The sequence below is a fragment of the Atractosteus spatula genome, chromosome 14 (genome assembly GCF_055471065.1).
Source record: "Atractosteus spatula isolate fAtrSpa1 chromosome 14, fAtrSpa1.hap1, whole genome shotgun sequence".
In the NCBI taxonomy this organism is placed as follows: Eukaryota; Metazoa; Chordata; class Actinopteri; order Semionotiformes; family Lepisosteidae; genus Atractosteus; species Atractosteus spatula.
In genome coordinates, this window is record NC_142719.1 from 12,600,615 (window position 1) to 12,621,176 (window position 20,562).

At 41.9% G+C, this 20,562-nt stretch overlaps 2 protein-coding genes across 2 annotated transcripts; both read right to left on the reverse strand.

Annotated features, from left to right (window-relative positions):
- Positions 1-997: 997 nt before the first annotated feature.
- On the reverse strand, positions 998-8,208 carry LOC148820650 (uncharacterized). Its single transcript, XM_088933172.1, has 10 exons — positions 8,134-8,208; positions 7,227-7,353; positions 6,736-6,836; positions 6,261-6,330; positions 5,947-6,055; positions 5,654-5,687; positions 4,002-5,103; positions 1,792-3,548; positions 1,447-1,513; positions 998-1,186 (listed from the first exon to the last, which is right to left on the reverse strand). Exons 1-10 carry the CDS (start codon positions 8,206-8,208, stop codon positions 1,068-1,070), a joined length of 3,561 nt encoding a protein of 1,186 aa, XP_088789298.1. The 3' UTR covers positions 998-1,067.
- Positions 8,209-12,485: 4,277 nt separating this feature from the next.
- On the reverse strand, positions 12,486-19,704 carry LOC148820651 (uncharacterized). The gene is made up of 10 exons (XM_088933100.1): positions 19,630-19,704; positions 18,723-18,849; positions 18,232-18,332; positions 17,757-17,826; positions 17,443-17,551; positions 17,150-17,183; positions 15,498-16,599; positions 13,280-15,036; positions 12,935-13,001; positions 12,486-12,674 (listed from the first exon to the last, which is right to left on the reverse strand). The coding sequence occupies exons 1-10, from the start codon at positions 19,702-19,704 to the stop codon at positions 12,556-12,558; spliced, it is 3,561 nt and encodes a 1,186-aa protein (XP_088789226.1). The 3' UTR covers positions 12,486-12,555.
- Between the last annotated feature and the right edge of the window lie 858 nt (positions 19,705-20,562).

Sequence of the window (20,562 nt, forward strand, 5' to 3'; positions counted from 1 at the left end):
TCCTTAACCTCAGAGCCACCATGTAGGTGAGTTTGGGCTTGAGGATCACAGTTACCAGTTGTGCTGGGAGTGGAGCGGGACAGCAAGTCTGTCACTACATTGTCATCTCCGGGAACAAACTGCAGGGAAGAATTGTACCTGCGCTTGTATTGGTGAAGTTACTCGGACCAGCGGTGGAGCCTGAGCAGCCGGTGGCCAGTGCCTGATGTGGAGAGCAGTGCTGTAAGTGCCTGGTGGTCTGTCTGCATGTATGGCCAGGTACATGTCCCACCTTTCATGTGCCCAAACGCAGGCTAAGACCTCTCTCTCTCACCCATGAGCACTTCTGTCTTGTCGTGCAGAGAACCCGGGAGGGAGTGAGCCATCAAGATCCCCTTTGTGCCAGACCCCGGTATCCCCATATTACCACGACAGTGTCACATGAACCAACACTGCATGTCGACATAACAGGTAAGTAATCCTGTGTTTAATTTGCTCATTAATATAGCTGCGATCAGTGGTGACAGAACCATTCTCTTTATGTTTCAAATTGTTCCACACCTGGGCTGCTATCTGCCTGGCTTTTATATGTTCTCTCTGTGTTCACATGACTTTCCTACCGCAACACAAAGGCATGCTTTAGTGTCACACATGGTGAACCTTCAATGCAGAAACCTTGATTGCTTTTATAGCCAACTACGCCTTCTAGCAATTTTAAAGGATGTTAGGACCCTTTTCTTCTGCAAAAGGATAGATATACAGTATATCTCCCAGAACCAAGACTGCACCAACAAACCAGACAAGACAGTCATACTTCATAATTCCCTTTTTATTGCGTAGCAATTACAATATCTATTACTGCCTACCCAACACAGTATACAGCATGTACGGATCATTCTAAGCTGCTGAAACATCTGGTTGAAAGATTGTCCTAAATGACACTCTGGTCATGCTGATGACGTTGGGCTATTGACACCTGCTGCCTCACACCCATTCTTTCATTCCGTGACATTAAATTTTAAAAATGGAGTTTTTTTCCTTAAAATGCTAAAATATTCTATATATTAAAATACGACTTCTTCTGAAGATCAATCATCCAACACTGGCTTCACACAAACCAGTTTCCTCATTGCCTGTGAGAATAATTTAAAGATGTTTTTACGTTTCTTCTTGGACTTTTTAGTTTCCACTGCAGGAGATGGAGAATCTGAAAAGAGAGAGCAGAACATTTCTCCCATATTAAACTTTTGCTCAATAGAAAGCTTGAGTGTGTATGCTAAAAATAAAAAAAACATTAATGCACTTTAAAAACATCAGTTCACTTATTCAGTTGTTATGGTGTTGATAAGTTCCACAATAACGACATCAATTTTTAAACAAAAAGAGAACATTCCATGGAATGATGAGCAATCTCCATTTATCTGTAAATGACCAGGTGGGACATGCTATCATTTCTGGGGGACTCACCTGCTTGGTGGCCCTCAGCCTCACTGTATTGTGTTCCTTTATCAAGGCTCAGAGATTTCTGGCTGGCCTGTGTATAGACAAAGAACATGAGGTTAGATTATTCCATCACAAGCAATACCAGGAAAAGCTCTTTGTATTAAGTTCCTACCCAAAAGTCCTCAATACTACGGGGCTATGCATCAGTTACTGGGGTGTGCAATTTGGGTAGTTAAGTAGAGAAATGTAAAAACTTCAAAAACTTTTTTATACTGTGTCTGCAGCTTTTCCACATGCTGCCAACAAAATGTTATATAAAAACAATCACTCCAAGCGTTTGACATCTACATTGCTCATCCCTGTGCTTACCTTTTTGGCCTCCTCCTTTATTTTTCCAGGCTTTCCCTTTTCATCTCTTGCTCTCTCCCGCAACGACAGTGGTTCAGCAGCCATGGCATAGCCTGAGCTGTTCTCCTTTAGAGCTGGGACCGAGCCTGGAGCTGCACTGTGAAAGGCTACTGAATCCAGGGCACCATCGACAGCTGCAGAACCCACTTGACAGGAGGCTTTCTGGCCAGAATGACTCTTCAGGTTTGTGGAGGAAAAGGTGTCTGATTTAGAAAGTTCACTTTGGCTGTTAGGTTGCAGACAGCTTTCATGTATTTCTACAGCCTCCTTCACAGCTGTGCAGCAGCTTTTTTCAGAAAGTACTTCTTCTGTGCCTCTGTCACAGCTCATCTCAGATTCCTTTGGGGCCAGGTCAAAAGTGCCAGCAGGCCCCGAGGAAAGGATACACGGACTGGAACATTCGCTCCCTGAAACCAGGATTTTTAAGACTTCGCGGGTCACATGTGCTATCATCCTTTTGATCACAGCCGGGCTTTGGGAAGCCACTGCTAACTGAAGGTCAAACTTTGAGCCCATTCTCTGGACAAGTTCTCTGTAAATGCAGCTCACAGCATTTTTAATCTTGTCAGGTGGTGGAAAGGTGGTGTTGTGTCCCTCCTCTTGGACTACAGACACCCCAGGGGCATTCATCAGTGCAGCCAAGGTTTGGTAAATCATATGCAAGGCCATCTGGCTAAACTGAAACCTTGGCAGCCCATCTGGCTTGGAAGAGGGATCCAGTGATTTTGAAAACTCAGGATCTATTTTCAGCAAAAGGCACGATACTACTTCCTCTACTAAACCTAAGGGCAAGGATATGGAAGGAGGATCAGCCTCCCTCAGATTTACAGTAGGGTGTCTTGTGCTCATATTGGTAGAAGACTTCTGGTGGGCAATCACAGACTTATTTGGTTTTAGTTTTAAAATCTCTTTAACCACAAGCAGTGCAGTGCTGTTGAGAACCACCTCATTCTTGGCAGCTACTGCAAACTGGATAATGTACATGGAATCATATCCCTTCTCCAGTTGTCTGAGAACACTGTGTACAATCTCACTGATGGTCCCGGATTGACAGCAGACATTGCTTTCTTCTCTCTTCTTGCAGACCGTCATCCCTGGGACAGCAGACAGCCGCTTCACCACATTATTGAACAGAGAGTGGATCAGGAATGTATGTTCAGACACATACCATGGGCTTCCTCCTCTACACAAATTTGGGACTATCTCCAAGAGCAGTGTGGAGATAATTTCTTTCACTGTTTCAGAACACACAGCGAGGCACTCTGAAGAGGGCACCGATGGTGCCGCTGCACAGCTTTGGCCACTGAATTTGACCAATTCATGTGTGGGGGAACAGGAGGATGAAGAATTTTCCCTGCTATTGTAAGACTTCAGTTGCTGCTGAAGAAGTGGGACACATATATTTTGGGAATGATTTGGAATTCTTTTGCCCGATCTGGACTGGCCCTTAGCTGATTCTCCCAAGTCCTTCAAAAATAGTTTGGGTCTCACCACCATCTCAAAAGAGCTCTCTTTATCAGAAACTCTCATTCCTGTTTTAGTGGGGTTTCTGCATGTCTGTTTGCTGTCAACCACTTCACAAGACATTCTGGTTCCGGAGAAGTCCTCATCCTGGACACATACGGTTTGGGGACTCTCTGCATACTGAACCCCTTTTGCACAGGCGTCCTCTTTGGCTGACACCCCTTCTATAGAGGGCAAGCCTGCCTGCCTGAGGTCTGTAAGAGAGAAATGGTTTGTGTTCACAAAAAGATGTTCAATTTGGAGTGAGAACAAGAACTCAGATTCAGAAGCTTTATATCTCCTAAGATTGCTTTAACTTAATGGCGCTAAAGTGGAAAAAAAAATAAACTGAAGTGTCTAACATAAAACCACAGCTGACATGTTTTCCCATAATATCTATCCTGTAAAAAACAGACAAACAAGCCTACTTTTCAAGAGCCAGAAGTGTGTAATAGTGATTAAGGGCTATTTCCACATGGGACACTACTACTATACCAATGAGAAAGGTAACTTTACCATGAATAACCCCACAATAATGGCCTGCTTGTGATTAACATACAGTCTATTAAATAAATAAGACAAGTTGGTTCAATTAAGCAAGAAAAGAAATACCCAATATTCATATACTCTGACAAGAATATTGAATGCCCAGGCAACTGAATACTCACCTTGATGATCAATGTACAACACTTTAATTGTAGAGGTGACAACAGTCATCTGAGATCCTATGAAGGATTTCATCATCAGGCTGCTGAGAACTGATAGTTTGTCATTGTACACCAGTGAACTGGGAGATGGGTGTTTTTTTGTCTCTTGCAGGCTGTTCTCTTTTCCAGGCAGGGATTTCAGATATAGCAATCTGTTTTCATTCGTGCAATGAGGAATACAATTCCATCCCTTGTTCACCTTGAAAGTGATGTATCGTGAGTGGTTAGGGAATTGCGCTGTCGGCTTCCCATCCAAATTCTCAATCTTCAGGGTGAAGATCTGAGGAGATCTGCTGAGTGTGATCACGGTTATTCTGAAAGAGCATGGAGTATTTTTTGGATTGTAGGCAAAGGTCCGGTCCCTTTCATTGGCAACGCGAATGGTCACTGCCCTTACAGTCATTGAAGGATGCACTCCTGAAGTCCGTGCTGACTTTGATGATGCTTGCGATGATGAGAAGCATTTCTGAATCTCTCTTCCAGTCCCATGGCCTTCAAGGGAAAATTCCTCTACAGCCATTTTTTTGACTGCCATGTCTACGCAGCTGAACTGAGGCTTGATCACCAGATTCTTTAAGGTGAGAGCTTTGACTGGTTTCCTGTTCATTATGACTTTCTGAGCCCTCACCTCAGATTTCTCAGGCAGGACTGATATGATTGAATGGGAAAGGGGCTCATCCAGCTCCAAAACTGAATTGCAGTGTGTGAGATAGCGCTGGACTTGGTGGGATGGGTGCAGTGCTACCTCCCTGTCCTTTCTCTCACACGAGTCTTGACACATGGGGTTTATTATGGAATTTGAGACTGGATCCAGCCATAGAGGTGCCTTCTTCCTGGCCTGCCCCAAGGCATCTAAGTGAGTGAACTCACTGCAGGGAAACAAGTTGCTCAGCAAGGGGCTAAACAAGACTTTGGAGCTGCATGGGGATGCCTCCATATGCAGCACTTTCTGGGAGCACTGTTCCTCTCCAAGCTGTGGAATGGCATGGATCGGCCTGTGGCTCAGTCTCTCCATTCTTGTTGTTATAATTTGCAAAATGAGGTTCTGCCCCTCATTTGTAACCTATTTAAAAAAAAGACAAATACAAGACAAACAAGTCCTTAATTGAACAGAAATACACTAAATGGGTCCCCACTTTTTTATTATTAGGATACACAAAACAACTTTAATACATTGTTACGGTATAATTGTATACTTTCTGAAATCTGAAAAACAGTTGAATCAGGTGTGTTAGTCTCTGAGTCAAGTGAAAGTTACTGAAGCAGCTACCAGTATGGGATACCAGAGGTGACCAGTCTCCCTTAGTTTTATGAGATATCCTTAAAAAAGCTGTCGAGTCACCCCCAGAAAGGAGGTACCAGGTGCTGTTGAGTACTTGTTTCACTAGATGGCGGCATTGGCCAAAAAGCTGCCTGTACAGCACAGTCACTAGTGCTCAGTACAGCAAACAAATTCTCTACAAGATTGACATCATGTCATATCCTCCACACTTTGAAGACAACCTCAGTATATTGGGTGTATTTATCATACTGATAGTGATGCAGTGTCTAAAGCACACTACTCATTATTATGATTGTTTTGCCCCAAAGAACTTATACTCATATGTACTCACTATTCCTCTTATGTCCTTTACTATCTTCCTTTCTCTGTAAAAACATAAGCAATGGATTTTGATCAGTGCAAAATTACTTTAAAATCTGACAAACTCTTCAGAGAGTCCTGCACATTTAAAAATAAAGATGAATTACAAGGAATTATAAATAATATTTTTACTGATGTTTTACTGCATGGTGGCATATGGTAATACTCAGGATCGCACCTCTGCTTTACAAAATCTGAAACACATGACGTGACCATATATCTGCCCACTGAAATGACATACAAAATCAGAGAAGAAAGACTCACAAAGCAGAGCGCTTCTGATTCCTGAACTTCGTGACGATTCCTGAACTTTCTACTATAGATGAAGTGTGGCTCATCTTTCCCAAGAACATGAGATGGACAGAATCTGTTCCTGAAGAGAGGAGAAATATCCATTGCTTCAGTTCACTACGTCTGTTAATACAGGGCAGTTAGTAAGGCAAACATATCCCAGCCTGGTCTAAAAGCACTTGTGATTTTTGATTATTGGAAAAGATTTGTATGATTAAAGATTGTCTTTATGGATGTATAACAGTGTGCGTTTGCCCTGAACCCTTCTTTGCCTCTGCTGGTCTTACTTGTTTCATTGCCAAAAACATCTGAGGCCTCTTTCTCTGTCTCCATGTCATTTTCAATTTCCAAAATACTCTGCAATTACACAAATAAAGTAGAAAGATACTGTAAACAGCTAGCAAAGAAATCACTGTTTGCATCTGCTTCTATGAACAACATTTCAGAAATTCACTTGTATGTTCGCAGTTATTGTTTGAATATAACAAAACCACAAGGCCCAATTCTATCAGTCTGACAGAAGAGCTGTTCAAAGGTGTTTGGAAGTACAGTGATCAGTTTAAGTGACATAGAACTTTAGAAGCCAAGGTCATTGTTAAAAAGGTTATTCCAAGTTTTGACTTAAGGAAAGGACTAAAAGTAAGATACTGATTATGCTTTTGTGAATGCTCACTTTTCCATTAAAACACAATCCACCCCTGGATTCCACAATAGTCCTCAATAGTTGAGGTCCTTAAAATGTTTTCACCCTGTCTTACTTACAAATAAAAAGTTGCTCAGCATCAGGTGAGATCTGGGTTTGCAGACTGAAGAGATGTTCTCCTCAAGTGGACTGAGAACACTGACATCAGGGCTGCTGTCAGCTGTAAAAAAAACCCTATCATTAACTGCAATAATAGAAATACTAAGAGAGACTGTGCTCTCCCCCCTGATCACAGAAGACTCCACAGCTGAAACGTTGTGCCTCTTTTCTTTTCCTTTCAACATGGAATAAACCTTTACCTGTTCCTTTGCAACCTACACATGCTGACGCAGCTCCCTACTTGAATTTCTAATTCCCAGTACATAGCCCATTTCTCTCAAATAATAGACCTCATCTTAGAATACAGAAATGAGTGCAATAACTACGGTGCGACTGTGTAACAGCTGTATCGAGAATGAATGCTGTTATTGACAATGCAAGTAAAATGTGAATAATTAGAACTGCTAAGCTTCACAAGCTGCTTGTGAAGAGATGTCATGTTATTGCTTACCCTGGTCAGCGCCTGGGGGTATTTCTTTGACCTGTCCGGTCTTGGAAACGCTCCCATGATCTGCTGGTTCATCGCCAGCTTGCAGGTGAGCCTTGAGCTTGAGGGCCACTGTCTCCTGAAGTGCCTGCTGTTAGGGAAAGAGGAGAGACAGCCTGAATGAGAACACGCCACGCGAGTATATTTCAAACTTTATTACACTTCCCACCGTCCTCGATGTCTGTGATGTGTTAGTGAAGATAGCAAAAACAAGAAAACACACGGTTAAAATATAATAAATACATGCATATCTTTAAATTGTTTTTTGGCCGAGCATGCGTTCACTAACTTGATCGAGTCGTTCGTTAAAAGCCGGTTTTGAAGTAAAAATTCACATTTCACTTCCAGCTGAAGACTGACCTTAGTGACATTACTTTTTAAACAGAAAAAATAACAGTTGACATAAGAGCACCAAACCAGGCTATTCCTTTTGTCCAGTAGGCTTGGACTGTATTAAATATATGATTTTGAAAAACAGTGTCTTAAAGGATTGACTAGGATTGATTATTAAATAACCGAGTGTTAGATAAAATAATTAAAAGCGTTACAAGAATACATAAGTAAAACGTAATTGAACGTAACAACTTCGTCAATTTAAAGTAAACGACGTAAACTAGTTTAAAAGTATTTTGCTTTCCATTTTAACCTTTTAATTTTATTTGAACGTAACTGATATTAACTCCGCTTAACAGAATTGCAAGGAAAAACGTTAACGTTTTAAAACTGCTCACCAGCGATTAACAGGTTCATACATGCCTGGCTAGATATGTACATCATCTATAAAACAATGTAAATCTTTTATGTAAAAAGCTACTTTAATTGAAGTAATATGATGGAGGCGGCGCCCCGACCATAGCCTCCAGAGCATTACCTCAGAAACCATGTGATCGGTTTTAACAGGTGCAGGAACACTACCGCGGGCTTTCCTACGACGTCTTCTTCCCATCTTTCTCAGAATAAAGTGTGTTAATTGTTTATATTAATTCAATTATATTAAATTAGACAGAGCAAACGCGAGGAATTACACCAAGCTAGCTGCAGGTACAGTGTAATTTTAAAAAACCACGGTCCTTCTGTACTATGGCAACCTTTGTGACGTAACATACGGCATACCAGTTGTTGTGATTACGTCATCAATACTAACGGGGAATACATACTGTACATTAAAGCTATGTCCTTTTCACCCATCACACTCGAGGTATAGGCCATGTATATATACTTTATCTTTATATAATTTGTGACAGTCATCAAGTTAATGAAAGCAAATAAATAGCTTTGGCTTCAGCAAGAATATTTGTACAAATTCTTGTATAACAAAATATAATATTGTGTAACGAGTTTAGAAAGCCAACACAGTTTCTAAATATCCATCCATAAAACAGTACTGTACTAACATGATAAATGCTACAAATTCAAATATATCCATTCTTTCAACTAAATGCATCCTTTTAAATAAACATGAGCCACCTCTGAATGCAAAGTGAATGAGATTTCCCATATACGAATTCACATGGTAGGAGTGAAAACTTTGAAATGATCAGAGATTAATTTAAACCACTGTAAGAAAGAGAACAAAGCAGGAATTCAGAAACACAAGGAGAACAACTACAGTATAAGAATAGGATGATACTCTTGATGGAAACAAATGTCATTTGCGTGGAACAAAGTCAAATGAAGGCTACACCATCCATCTCCTCATACTGCAGTTGTATAGAAAATCAAGAATAGGAAGGCTCATTGTTGAACTGTGTTAGATAAAAATTAAGAAATTGAAAAAGGTTTTGAAAAAGTGTGTAGTGTTCCTTATAGCTTAACAACAGCTCTCAATTGTTTTCTTGCACAACATTTTTTTCTGGCAAATGCTTTACAATCGTCTTCCATGGTCTGATAATAAAGAAGTCAATTAAAAGAGTCAGCCAAGTCCTACAAGATTGCTCAGCTCTTGGCTGGGAGATGGAACAGTGTGGAGACGACAAGACTGGGCTGAAATGATCAGAGAACCAAGAGCTAAGGGATCCAATGCAGATGTCTACGTAGCTGCGCGGGGATTTCTAGGTGTTGTGGTCTTACTGTTTGATAGGAAAGGCTGTTCACCATCACAGCTTCCCAAGTGTCTGGACGTCTGTCATGTGGGCTCATCCTGCATGAGGTTCAGGAGAGGAGCAGGCAGTGCTGCACCAGGCCCAGCAAGCCAGTAGGCTGTGAAGTTGTCCTGGACACAGCGGGTGACAGCAGAGCAGCCCCTCCAGGCACGCGTCTGGGCTCCTGCCCACACCCGCATGGCTCCCACCACCCGGCCACCAGCCAGAGGAAACACCCAGGGCTCATGAGTGACCAGAAGAGTGAGCACTGGATCAGTACAGGACTGAAGAAGACGAGGGAAGAGACCTGCAGCAGCACTGATAACGGCTGCACTGACACACACTGAAGATCAAGGTTAGAAAGAACACTTTCAAACAATCCCACTGGATTGTTGGAAGATGCTGTTTATTAAGAAAATGGTAGACAAACAGGTGCTTTAGTGTTGGTTCCCATGCGTTCTCTATAACACTATACCATTGGGAAAGTCAACTCTGCGGAAGTCTTTTGAATTTTTAAACGCCCAAGACACTTCCTTACCTAAAAGGTTATAAGAGCGTGGAACAAGGTACCCAGCCCTGTTGTTAAAGACTGCATCAGTATCTTTCAGGAAATGGCTGCATGAATCATGTACGATCAAAAACCCACCGAAAAGTTATCAAAAGGGACCACTGTATGCTTATTTTTGTTAAAATTGCTTTTCTGTTTAAAAAAGCCATATCACAGACATTCACAAAAAGACAAACAGAAGTGACCAAATACGTAAAAATCTCTTGCTGTTTTGATTCTTTTACCTTCAGATAATTTTACAGAATTAGATTCAATTCTATTGGTTTTAGTCATATGGAGTCAGTGCACGATTTTAAATTGTATTAATAAGCGACGTGCACTAATGCAGGAGGTGTGTAACTTACAGAGTGCAGATGTCCCGCCTCGATCTGAAAAACTGACATCGAGATCGTCTTCCTAGGCATCTCTAATAAAAGATGAACACCTTCTTAGACAGTGAAAATTTGCTCATATATGCACTTTTTTTTCGGAGACTTTTGGCTTCTTATATTGTATAATGGCCAGTTCTGTGGCTGTAGTCCAATAGTGGAGCAGGGTGCGGAGGAACACAGTTGGGAAGGAGCAGGCCTCTGTCAGGTGGGCTCTGATGCCGTTTATGACTGTCTGATTCAGTCGTTCACCCCACTGATTGCCATTGGGTTGTATAAGGCCATACAAGTGTGTCGTATGTCCTGGTCAGCCAAACTCAGTGGACACAAACGGTGGCCCATTGCCGGTTGGGTTGTTGGTTGGTAACCCCAGTGGGCAAAGAGGGAATCCAGGAAGTCAATGACTGCCTGAGTGGTGACCGATCTAGTGGAGGCCATTTCAAGAGCAAATTAGAAACCATAATGAGGAAACTGTGATGGGGAAAGACACCATGCAGCTCCCCACAGATGTCCAGCTGGAGATGATCCCAGGGCTCGGCTGGCCAGTCTGGGGGCTGGATGTGGTTCGAGGCTCTCTGTTTTCCTACTTCCTACTTTCCCAGGAGGAAGGCTTCACAGTTCCTGATAAGTGTTTCGATGTCTCTGTCATTTCCTGGCCACGAAACCAGATCCAGACACTGCTGTTTGACTTTGACTATTCCCAAGTGGCCCTCGTGTGCCATCTGCAACACTCGCACCTAAAGGCAGGCAGGAATAACAGCGCAGGTGCCCCGAACGACACACGACTCATTCCAGCAGGAGAGCTCATCTTTAACATGATGGAAGGGGCTCAGGTCAGTGGAGACCTTGGAGGGCCACCCCGAGTATATGAAAGTGTGGAGCTGGGAAAGCACTGGGTCCTGTCCTGAGGTCTGCTGAAGCTCCTGAAGAGAGGCTGTGGCTTAGAGTGGAGTAAGATAAGATAAGATCACTTTTTGGCCATATACAATTTCTTGTTTTCGGAATTTGCCTTTTTTCACAGACCCCAGCTTGCACTCCATAAGACACAGAGACAGGGAGAGAAGCTTTGGGGCAGAGCACAGGGGCAGCCATTTATACGGCACCCCTGGAGCAGTTGGGGTTAAGGGCCTTGCTCAGGGTCCCAACGGAGTAGGATTCCTCTGCCAGCCATGGGATACAAACCAGCAAGCTTCCAGCCACAGGCGCAGATCCTTAACCTCAGAGCCACCATGTAGGTGAGTTTGGGCTTGAGGATCACAGTTACCAGTTGTGCTGGGAGTGGAGCGGGACAGCAAGTCTGTCACTACATTGTCATCTCCGGGAACAAACTGCAGGGAAGAATTGTACCTGCGCTTGTATTGGTGAAGTTCCTCAGACCAGCGGTGGAGCCTGAGCAGCCGGTGGCCAGTGCCTGATGTGGAGAGCAGTGCTGTAAGTGCCTGGTGGTCTGTCTGCATGTATGGCCAGGTACATGTCCCACCTTTCATGTGCCCAAACGCAGGCTAAGACCTCTCTCTCTCACCCATGAGCACTTCTGTCTTGTCGTGCAGAGAACCCGGGAGGGAGTGAGCCATCAAGATCCCCTTTGTGCCAGACCCCGGTATCCCCATATTACCACGACAGTGTCACATGAACCAACACTGCATGTCGACATAACAGGTAAGTAATCCTGTGTTTAATTTGCTCATTAATATAGCTGCGATCAGTGGTGACAGAACCATTCTCTTTATGTTTCAAATTGTTCCACACCTGGGCTGCTATCTGCCTGGCTTTTATATGTTCTCTCTGTGTTCACATGACTTTCCTACCGCAACACAAAGGCATGCTTTAGTGTCACACATGGTGAACCTTCAATGCAGAAACCTTGATTGCTTTTATAGCCAACTACGCCTTCTAGCAATTTTAAAGGATGTTAGGACCCTTTTCTTCTGCAAAAGGATAGATATACAGTATATCTCCCAGAACCAAGACTGCACCAACAAACCAGACAAGACAGTCATACTTCATAATTCCCTTTTTATTGCGTAGCAATTACAATATCTATTACTGCCTACCCAACACAGTATACAGCATGTACGGATCATTCTAAGCTGCTGAAACATCTGGTTGAAAGATTGTCCTAAATGACACTCTGGTCATGCTGATGACGTTGGGCTATTGACACCTGCTGCCTCACACCCATTCTTTCATTCCGTGACATTAAATTTTAAAAATGGAGTTTTTTTCCTTAAAATGCTAAAATATTCTATATATTAAAATACGACTTCTTCTGAAGATCAATCATCCAACACTGGCTTCACACAAACCAGTTTCCTCATTGCCTGTGAGAATAACTTAAAGATGTTTTTACGTTTCTTCTTGGACTTTTTAGTTTCCACTGCAGGAGATGGAGAATCTGAAAAGAGAGAGCAGAACATTTCTCCCATATTAAACTTTTGCTCAATAGAAAGCTTGAGTGTGTATGCTAAAAATAAAAAAAACATTAATGCACTTTAAAAACATCAGTTCACTTATTCAGTTGTTATGGTGTTGATAAGTTCCACAATAACGACATCAATTTTTAAACAAAAAGAGAACATTCCATGGAATGATGAGCAATCTCCATTTATCTGTAAATGACCAGGTGGAACATGCTATCATTTCTGGGGGACTCACCTGCTTGGTGGCAATCAGCCTCACTGTATTGTGTTCCTTTATCAAGGCTCAGAGATTTCTGGCTGGCCTGTGTATAGACAAAGAACATGAGGTTAGATTATTCCATCACAAGCAATACCAGGAAAAGCTCTTTGTATTAAGTTCCTACCCAAAAGTCCTCAATACTACGGGGCTATGCATCAGTTACTGGGGTGTGCAATTTGGGTAGTTAAGTAGAGAAATGTAAAAACTTCAAAAACTTTTTTATACTGTGTCTGCAGCTTTTCCACATGCTGCCAACAAAATGTTATATAAAAACAATCACTCCAAGCGTTTGACATCTACATTGCTCATCCCTGTGCTTACCTTTTTGGCCTCCTCCTTTATTTTTCCAGGCTTTCCCTTTTCATCTCTTGCTCTCTCCCGCAATGACAGTGATTCAGCAGCCATGGCATAGCCTGAGCTGTTCTCCTTTAGAGCTGGGACCGAGCCTGGAGCTGCACTGTGAAAGGCTACTGAATCCAGGGCACCATCGACAGCTGCAGAACCCACTTGACAGGAGGCTTTCTGGCCAGAATGACTCTTCAGGTTTGTGGAGGAAAAGGTGTCTGATTTAGAAAGTTCACTTTGGCTGTTAGGTTGCAGACAGCTTTCATGTATTTCTACAGCCTCCTTCACAGCTGTGCAGCAGCTTTTTTCAGAAAGTACTTCTTCTGTGCCTCTGTCACAGCTCATCTCAGATTCCTTTGGGGCCAGGTCAAAAGTGCCAGCAGGCCCCGAGGAAAGGATACACGGACTGGAACATTCGCTCCCTGAAACCAGGATTTTTAAGACTTCGCGGGTCACATGTGCTATCATCCTTTTGATCACAGCCGGGCTTTGGGAAGCCACTGCTAACTGAAGGTCAAACTTTGAGCCCATTCTCTGGACAAGTTCTCTGTAAATGCAGCTCACAGCATTTTTAATCTTGTCAGGTGGTGGAAAGGTGGTGTTGTGTCCCTCCTCTTGGACTACAGACACCCCAGGGGCATTCATCAGTGCAGCCAAGGTTTGGTAAATCATATGCAAGGCCATCTGGCTAAACTGAAACCTTGGCAGCCCATCTGGCTTGGAAGAGGGATCCAGTGATTTTGAAAACTCAGGATCTATTTTCAGCAAAAGGCACGATACTACTTCCTCTACTAAACCTAAGGGCAAGGATATGGAAGGAGGATCAGCCTCCCTCAGATTTACAGTAGGGTGTCTTGTGCTCATATTGGTAGAAGACTTCTGGTGGGCAATCACAGACTTATTTGGTTTTAGTTTTAAAATCTCTTTAACCACAAGCAGTGCAGTGCTGTTGAGAACCACCTCATTCTTGGCAGCTACTGCAAACTGGATAATGTACATGGAATCATATCCCTTCTCCAGTTGTCTGAGAACACTGTGTACAATCTCACTGATGGTCCCGGATTGACAGCAGACATTGCTTTCTTCTCTCTTCTTGCAGACCGTCATCCCTGGGACAGCAGACAGCCGCTTCACCACATTATTGAACAGAGAGTGGATCAGGAATGTATGTTCAGACACATACCATGGGCTTCCTCCTCTACACAAATTTGGGACTATCTCCAAGAGCAGTGTGGAGATAATTTCTTTCACTGTTTCAGAACACACAGCGAGGCACTCTGAAGAGGGCACCGATGGTGCCGCTGCACAGCTTTGGCCACTGAATTTGACCAATTCATGTGTGGGGGAACAGGAGGATGAAGAATTTTCCCTGCTATTGTAAGACTTCAGTTGCTGCTGAAGAAGTGGGACACATATATTTTGGGAATGATTTGGAATTCTTTTGCCCGATCTGGACTGGCCCTTAGCTGATTCTCCCAAGTCCTTCAAAAATAGTTTGGGTCTCACCACCATCTCAGAAGAGCTCTCTTTATCAGAAACTCTCATTCCTGTTTCAGTGGGGTTTCTGCATGTCTGTTTGCTGTCAACCACTTCACAAGACATTCTGGTTCCGGAGAAGTCCTCATCCTGGACACATACGGTTTGGGGACTCTCTGCATACTGAACCCCTTTTGCACAGGCGTCCTCTTTGGCTGACACCCCTTCTATAGAGGGCAAGCCTGCCTGCCTGAGGTCTGTAAGAGAGAAATGGTTTGTGTTCACAAAAAAAATGTTCAGTTTGGAGTGCGAACAAGAACTCAGATTCAGAAGCTTTATATCTCCTAAGATTGCTTTAACTTAACGGCGCTAAAGTGGAAAAAAAAATAGGCTGAAGTGTCTAACATAAAACCACAGCTGACATGTTTTCCCATAATACAATTTATCTATCCTGTAAAAAACAGACAAACAAGCCTACTTTTCAAGAGCCAGAAGTGTGTAATAGTGATTAAGGGCTATTTCCACATGGGACACTACTACTATACCAATGAGCAGGGTAACTTTACCATGAATAACCCCACAATAATGGCCTGCTTTTGATTAACATACAGTCTGTTAAATAAATAATACAAGTTGGTTCCATTAAGCAAGAAAAGAAATACCCAATATTCATATACTCTGACAAGAATATTGAATGCGCAGGCAACTGAATACTCACCTTGATGATCAATGTACAACACTTTAATTGTAGAGGTGACAACAGTCATCTGAGATCCTATGAAGGATTTCATCATCAGGCTGCTGAGAACTGATAGTTTGTCATTGTACACCAGTGAACTGGGAGATGGGTGTTTTTTTGTCTCTTGCAGGCTGTTCTCTTTTCCAGGCAGGGATTTCAGATATAGCAATCTGTTTTCATTCGTGCAATGAGGAATACAATTCCATCCCTTGTTCACCTTGAAAGTGATGTATCGTGAGTGGTTAGGGAATTGCGCTGTCGGCTTCCCATCCAAATTCTCAATCTTCAGGGTGAAGATCTGAGGAGATCTGCTGAGTGTGATCAAGGTTATTCTGAAAGAGCATGGAATATTTTTTGGATTGTAGGCAAAGGTCCGGTCCCTTTCATTGGCAACGCGAGTGGTCACTGCCCTTACAGTCATTGAAGGATGCACTCCTGAAGTCCGTGCTGACTTTGATGATGCTTGCGATGATGAGAAGCATTTCTGAATCTCTCTTCCAGTCCCATGGCCTTCAAGGGAAAATTCCTCTACAGCCATTTTTTGGACAGCCATGTCTACGCAGCTGAACTGAGGCTTGATCACCAGATTCTTTAAGGTGAGAGCTTTGACTGGTTTCTTGTTCATTATGACTTTCTGAGCCCTCACCTCAGATTTCTCAGGCAGGACTGATGTGATTGAATGGGAAAGGTGCTCATCCAGCTCCAAAACTGAATTGCAGTGTGTGAGATAGCGCTGGACTTGGTGGGATGGGTGCAGTGCTACCTCCCTGTCCTTTCTCTCACACGAGTCTTGACACATGGGGTTTATTATGGAATTAGAGACTGGATCCAGCCACAGAGGTGCCTTCTTCCTGGCCTGCCCCAAGGCATCTAAGTGAGTGAACTCACTGCAGGGAAACAAGTTGCTCAGCAAGGGGCTAAACAAGACTTTGGAGCTGCATGGGGACGCCTCCATATGCAGCACTTTCTGGGAGCACTGTTCCTCTCCAAGCTGTGGAATGGCATGGATCGGCCTGTGGCTCACTCTCTCCATTCTTGTTGTTATAATTTGCAAAATGAGGTTCTGCCCCTCATTTGTAACCTATTTAAAAAAAAGACATATACAAGACAAACAAGTCCTTAATTGAACAGAAATACACTAAATGGGTCCCCACTTTTTTATTATTAGGATACACAAAACAACTTTAATACATTGTTACGGTATAATTGTATACATTCTGAAATCTGAAAAACAGTTGAATCAGGTGTGTTAGTCTCTGAGTCAAGTGAAAGTTACTGAAGCAGCTACCAGTATGGGATACCAGAGGTGACCAGTCTCCCTTAGTTTTATGAGATATCCTTAAAAAAGCTCTCGAGTTACCCCCAGAAAGGAGGTACCAGGTGCTGTTGAGTACTTGTTTCACTAGATGGCGGCATTGGCCAAAAAGCTGCCTGTAGAGCACAGTCACTAGTGCTCAGTACAGCAAACAAATTCTCTACAAGATTGACATCATGTCATATCCTCCACACTTTGAAGACAACCTCAGTATATTGGGTGTATTTATCATACTGATAGTGATGCAGTGTCTAAAGCACACTACTCATCATTATGATTGTTTTGCCCCAAAGAACTTATACTCATATGTACTCACTATTCCTCTTATGTCCTTTACTATCTTCCTTTCTCTGTAAAAACATAAGCAATGGATTTTGATCAGTGCAAAATTACTTTAAAATCTGACAAACTCTTCAGAGAGTCCTGCACATTTAAAAATAAAGATGAATTACAAGGAATTATAAATAATATTTTTACTGATGTTTTACTGCATGGTGGCATATGGTAATACTCAGGATCGCACCTCTGCTTTACAAAATCTGAAACACATGACGTGACCATATATCTGCCCACTGAAATGACATACAAAATCAGAGAAGAAAGACTCACAAAGCAGAGCGCTTCTGATTCCTGAACTTCGTGACGATTCCTGAACTTTCTACTATAGATGAAGTGTGGCTCATCTTTCCCAAGAACATGAGATGGACAGAATCTGTTCCTGAAGAGAGGAGAAATATCCATTGCTTCAGTTCACTACGTCTGTTAATACAGGGCAGTTAGTAAGGCAAACATATCCCAGCCTGGTCTAAAAGCACTTGTGATTTTTGATTATTGGAAAAGATTTGTATGATTAAAGATTGTCTTTATGGATGTATAACAGTGTGCGTTTGCCCTGAACCCTTCTTTGCCTCTGCTGGTCTTACTTGTTTCATTGCCAAAAACATCTGAGGCCTCTTTCTCTGTCTCCATGTCATTTTCAATTTCCAAAATACTCTGCAATTACACAAATAAAGTAGAAAGATACTGTAAACAGCTAGCAAAGAAATCACTGTTTGCATCTGCTTCTATGAACAACATTTCAGAAATTCACTTGTATGTTCGCAGTTATTGTTTGAATATAACAAAACCACAAGGCCCAATTCTATCAGTCTGACAGAAGAGCTGTTCAAAGGTGTTTGGAAGTACAGTGATCAGTTTAAGTGACATAGAACTTTAGAAGCCAAGGTCATTGTTAAAAAGGTTATTCCAAGTTTTGACTTAAGGAAAGGACTAAAAGTAAGATACTGATTATGCTTTTGTGAATGCTCACTTTTCCATTAAAACACAATCCACCCCTGGATTCCACAATAGTCCTCAATAGTTGAGGTCCTTAAAATGTTTTCACCCTGTCTTACTTACAAATAAAAAGTTGCTCAGCATCAGGTGAGATCTGGGTTTGCAGACTGAAGAGATGTTCTCCTCAAGTGGACTGAGAACACTGACATCAGGGCTGCTGTCAGCTGTAAAAAAAAACCTATCATTAACTGCAATAATAGAAATACTAAGAGAGACTGTGCTCTCCCCCCTGATCACAGAAGACTCCACAGCTGAAACGTTGTGCCTCTTTTCTTTTCCTTTCAACATGGAATAAACCTTTACCTGTTCCTTTGCAACCTACACATGCTGACGCAGCTCCCTACTTGAATTTCTAATTCCCAGTACATAGCCCATTTCTCTCAAATAATAGACCTCATCTTAGAATACAGAAATGAGTGCAATAACTACGGTGCGACTGTGTAACAGCTGTATCGAGAATGAATGCTGTTATTGACAATGCAAGTAAAATGTGAATAATTAGAACTGCTAAGCTTCACAAGCTGCTTGTGAAGAGATGTCATGTTATTGCTTACCCTGGTCAGCGCCTGGGGGTATTTCTTTGACCTGTCCGGTCTTGGAAACGCTCCCATGATCTGCTGGTTCATCGCCAGCTTGCAGGTGAGCCTTGAGCTTGAGGGCCACTGTCTCCTGAAGTGCCTGCTGTTAGGGAAAGAGGAGAGACAGCCTGAATGAGAACACGCCACGCGAGTATATTTCAAACTTTATTACACTTCCCACCGTCCTCGATGTCTGTGATGTGTTAGTGAAGATAGCAAAAACAAGAAAACACACGGTTAAAATATAATAAATACATGCATATCTTTAAATTGTTTTTTGGCCGAGCATGCGTTCACTAACTTGATCGAGTCGTTCGTTAAAAGCCGGTTTTGAAGTAAAAATTCACATTTCACTTCCAGCTGAAGACTGACCTTAGTGACATTACTTTTTAAACAGAAAAAATAACAGTTGACATAAGAGCACCAAACCAGGCTATTCCTTTTGTCCAGTAGGCTTGGACTGTATTAAATATATGATTTTGAAAAACAGTGTCTTAAAGGATTGACTAGGATTGATTATTAAATAACCGAGTGTTAGATAAAATAATTAAAAGCGTTACAAGAATACATAAGTAAAACGTAATTGAACGTAACAACTTCGTCAATTTAAAGTAAACGACGTAAACTAGTTTAAAAGTATTTTGCTTTCCATTTTAACCTTTTAATTTTATTTGAACGTAACTGATATTAACTCCGCTTAACAGAATTGCAAGGAAAAACGTTAACGTTTTAAAACTGCTCACCAGCGATTAACAGGTTCATACATGCCTGGCTAGATATGTACATCATCTATAAAACAATGTAAATCTTTTATGTAAAAAGCTACTTTAATTGAAGTAATATGATGGAGGCGGCGCCCCGACCATAGCCTCCAGAGCATTACCTCAGAAACCATGTGATCGGTTTTAACAGGTGCAGGAACACTACCGCGGGCTTTCCTACGACGTCTTCTTCCCATCTTTCTCAGAATAAAGTGTGTTAATTGTTTATATTAATTCAATTATATTAAATTAGACAGAGCAAACGCGAGGAATTACACCAAGCTAGCTGCAGGTACAGTGTAATTTTAAAAAACCACGGTCCTTCTGTACTATGGCAACCTTTGTGACGTAACATACGGCATACCAGTTGTTGTGATTACGTCATCAATACTAACGGGGAATACATACTGTACATTAAAGCTATGTCCTTTTCACCCATCACACTCGAGGTATAGGCCATGTATATATACTTTATCTTTATATAATTTGTGACAGTCATCAAGTTAATGAAAGCAAATAAATAGCTTTGGCTTCAGCAAGAATATTTGTACAAATTCTTGTATAACAAAATATAATATTGTGTAACGAGTTTAGAAAGCCAACATAGTTTCTAAATATCCATCCATAAAACAGTACTGTACTAACATGATAAATGCTACAAATTCAAATATATCCATTCTTTCAACTAAATGCATCCTTTTAAATAAACATGAGCCACCTCTGAATGTAAAGTGAATGAGATTTCCCATATACGAATTCACATGGTAGGAGTGAAAACTTTGAAATGATCAGAGATTAATTTAAACCACTGTAAGAAAGAGAACAAAGCAGGAATTCAGAAACACAAGGAGAACAACTACAGTATAAGAATAGGATGATACTCTTGATGGAAACAAATGTCATTTGCGTGGAACAAAGTCAAATGAAGGCTACACCATCCATCTCCTCATACTGCAGTTGTATAGAAAATCAAGAATAGGAAGGCTCATTGTTGAACTGTGTTAGATAAAAATTAAGAAATTGAAAAAGGTTTTGAAAAAGTGTGTAGTGTTCCT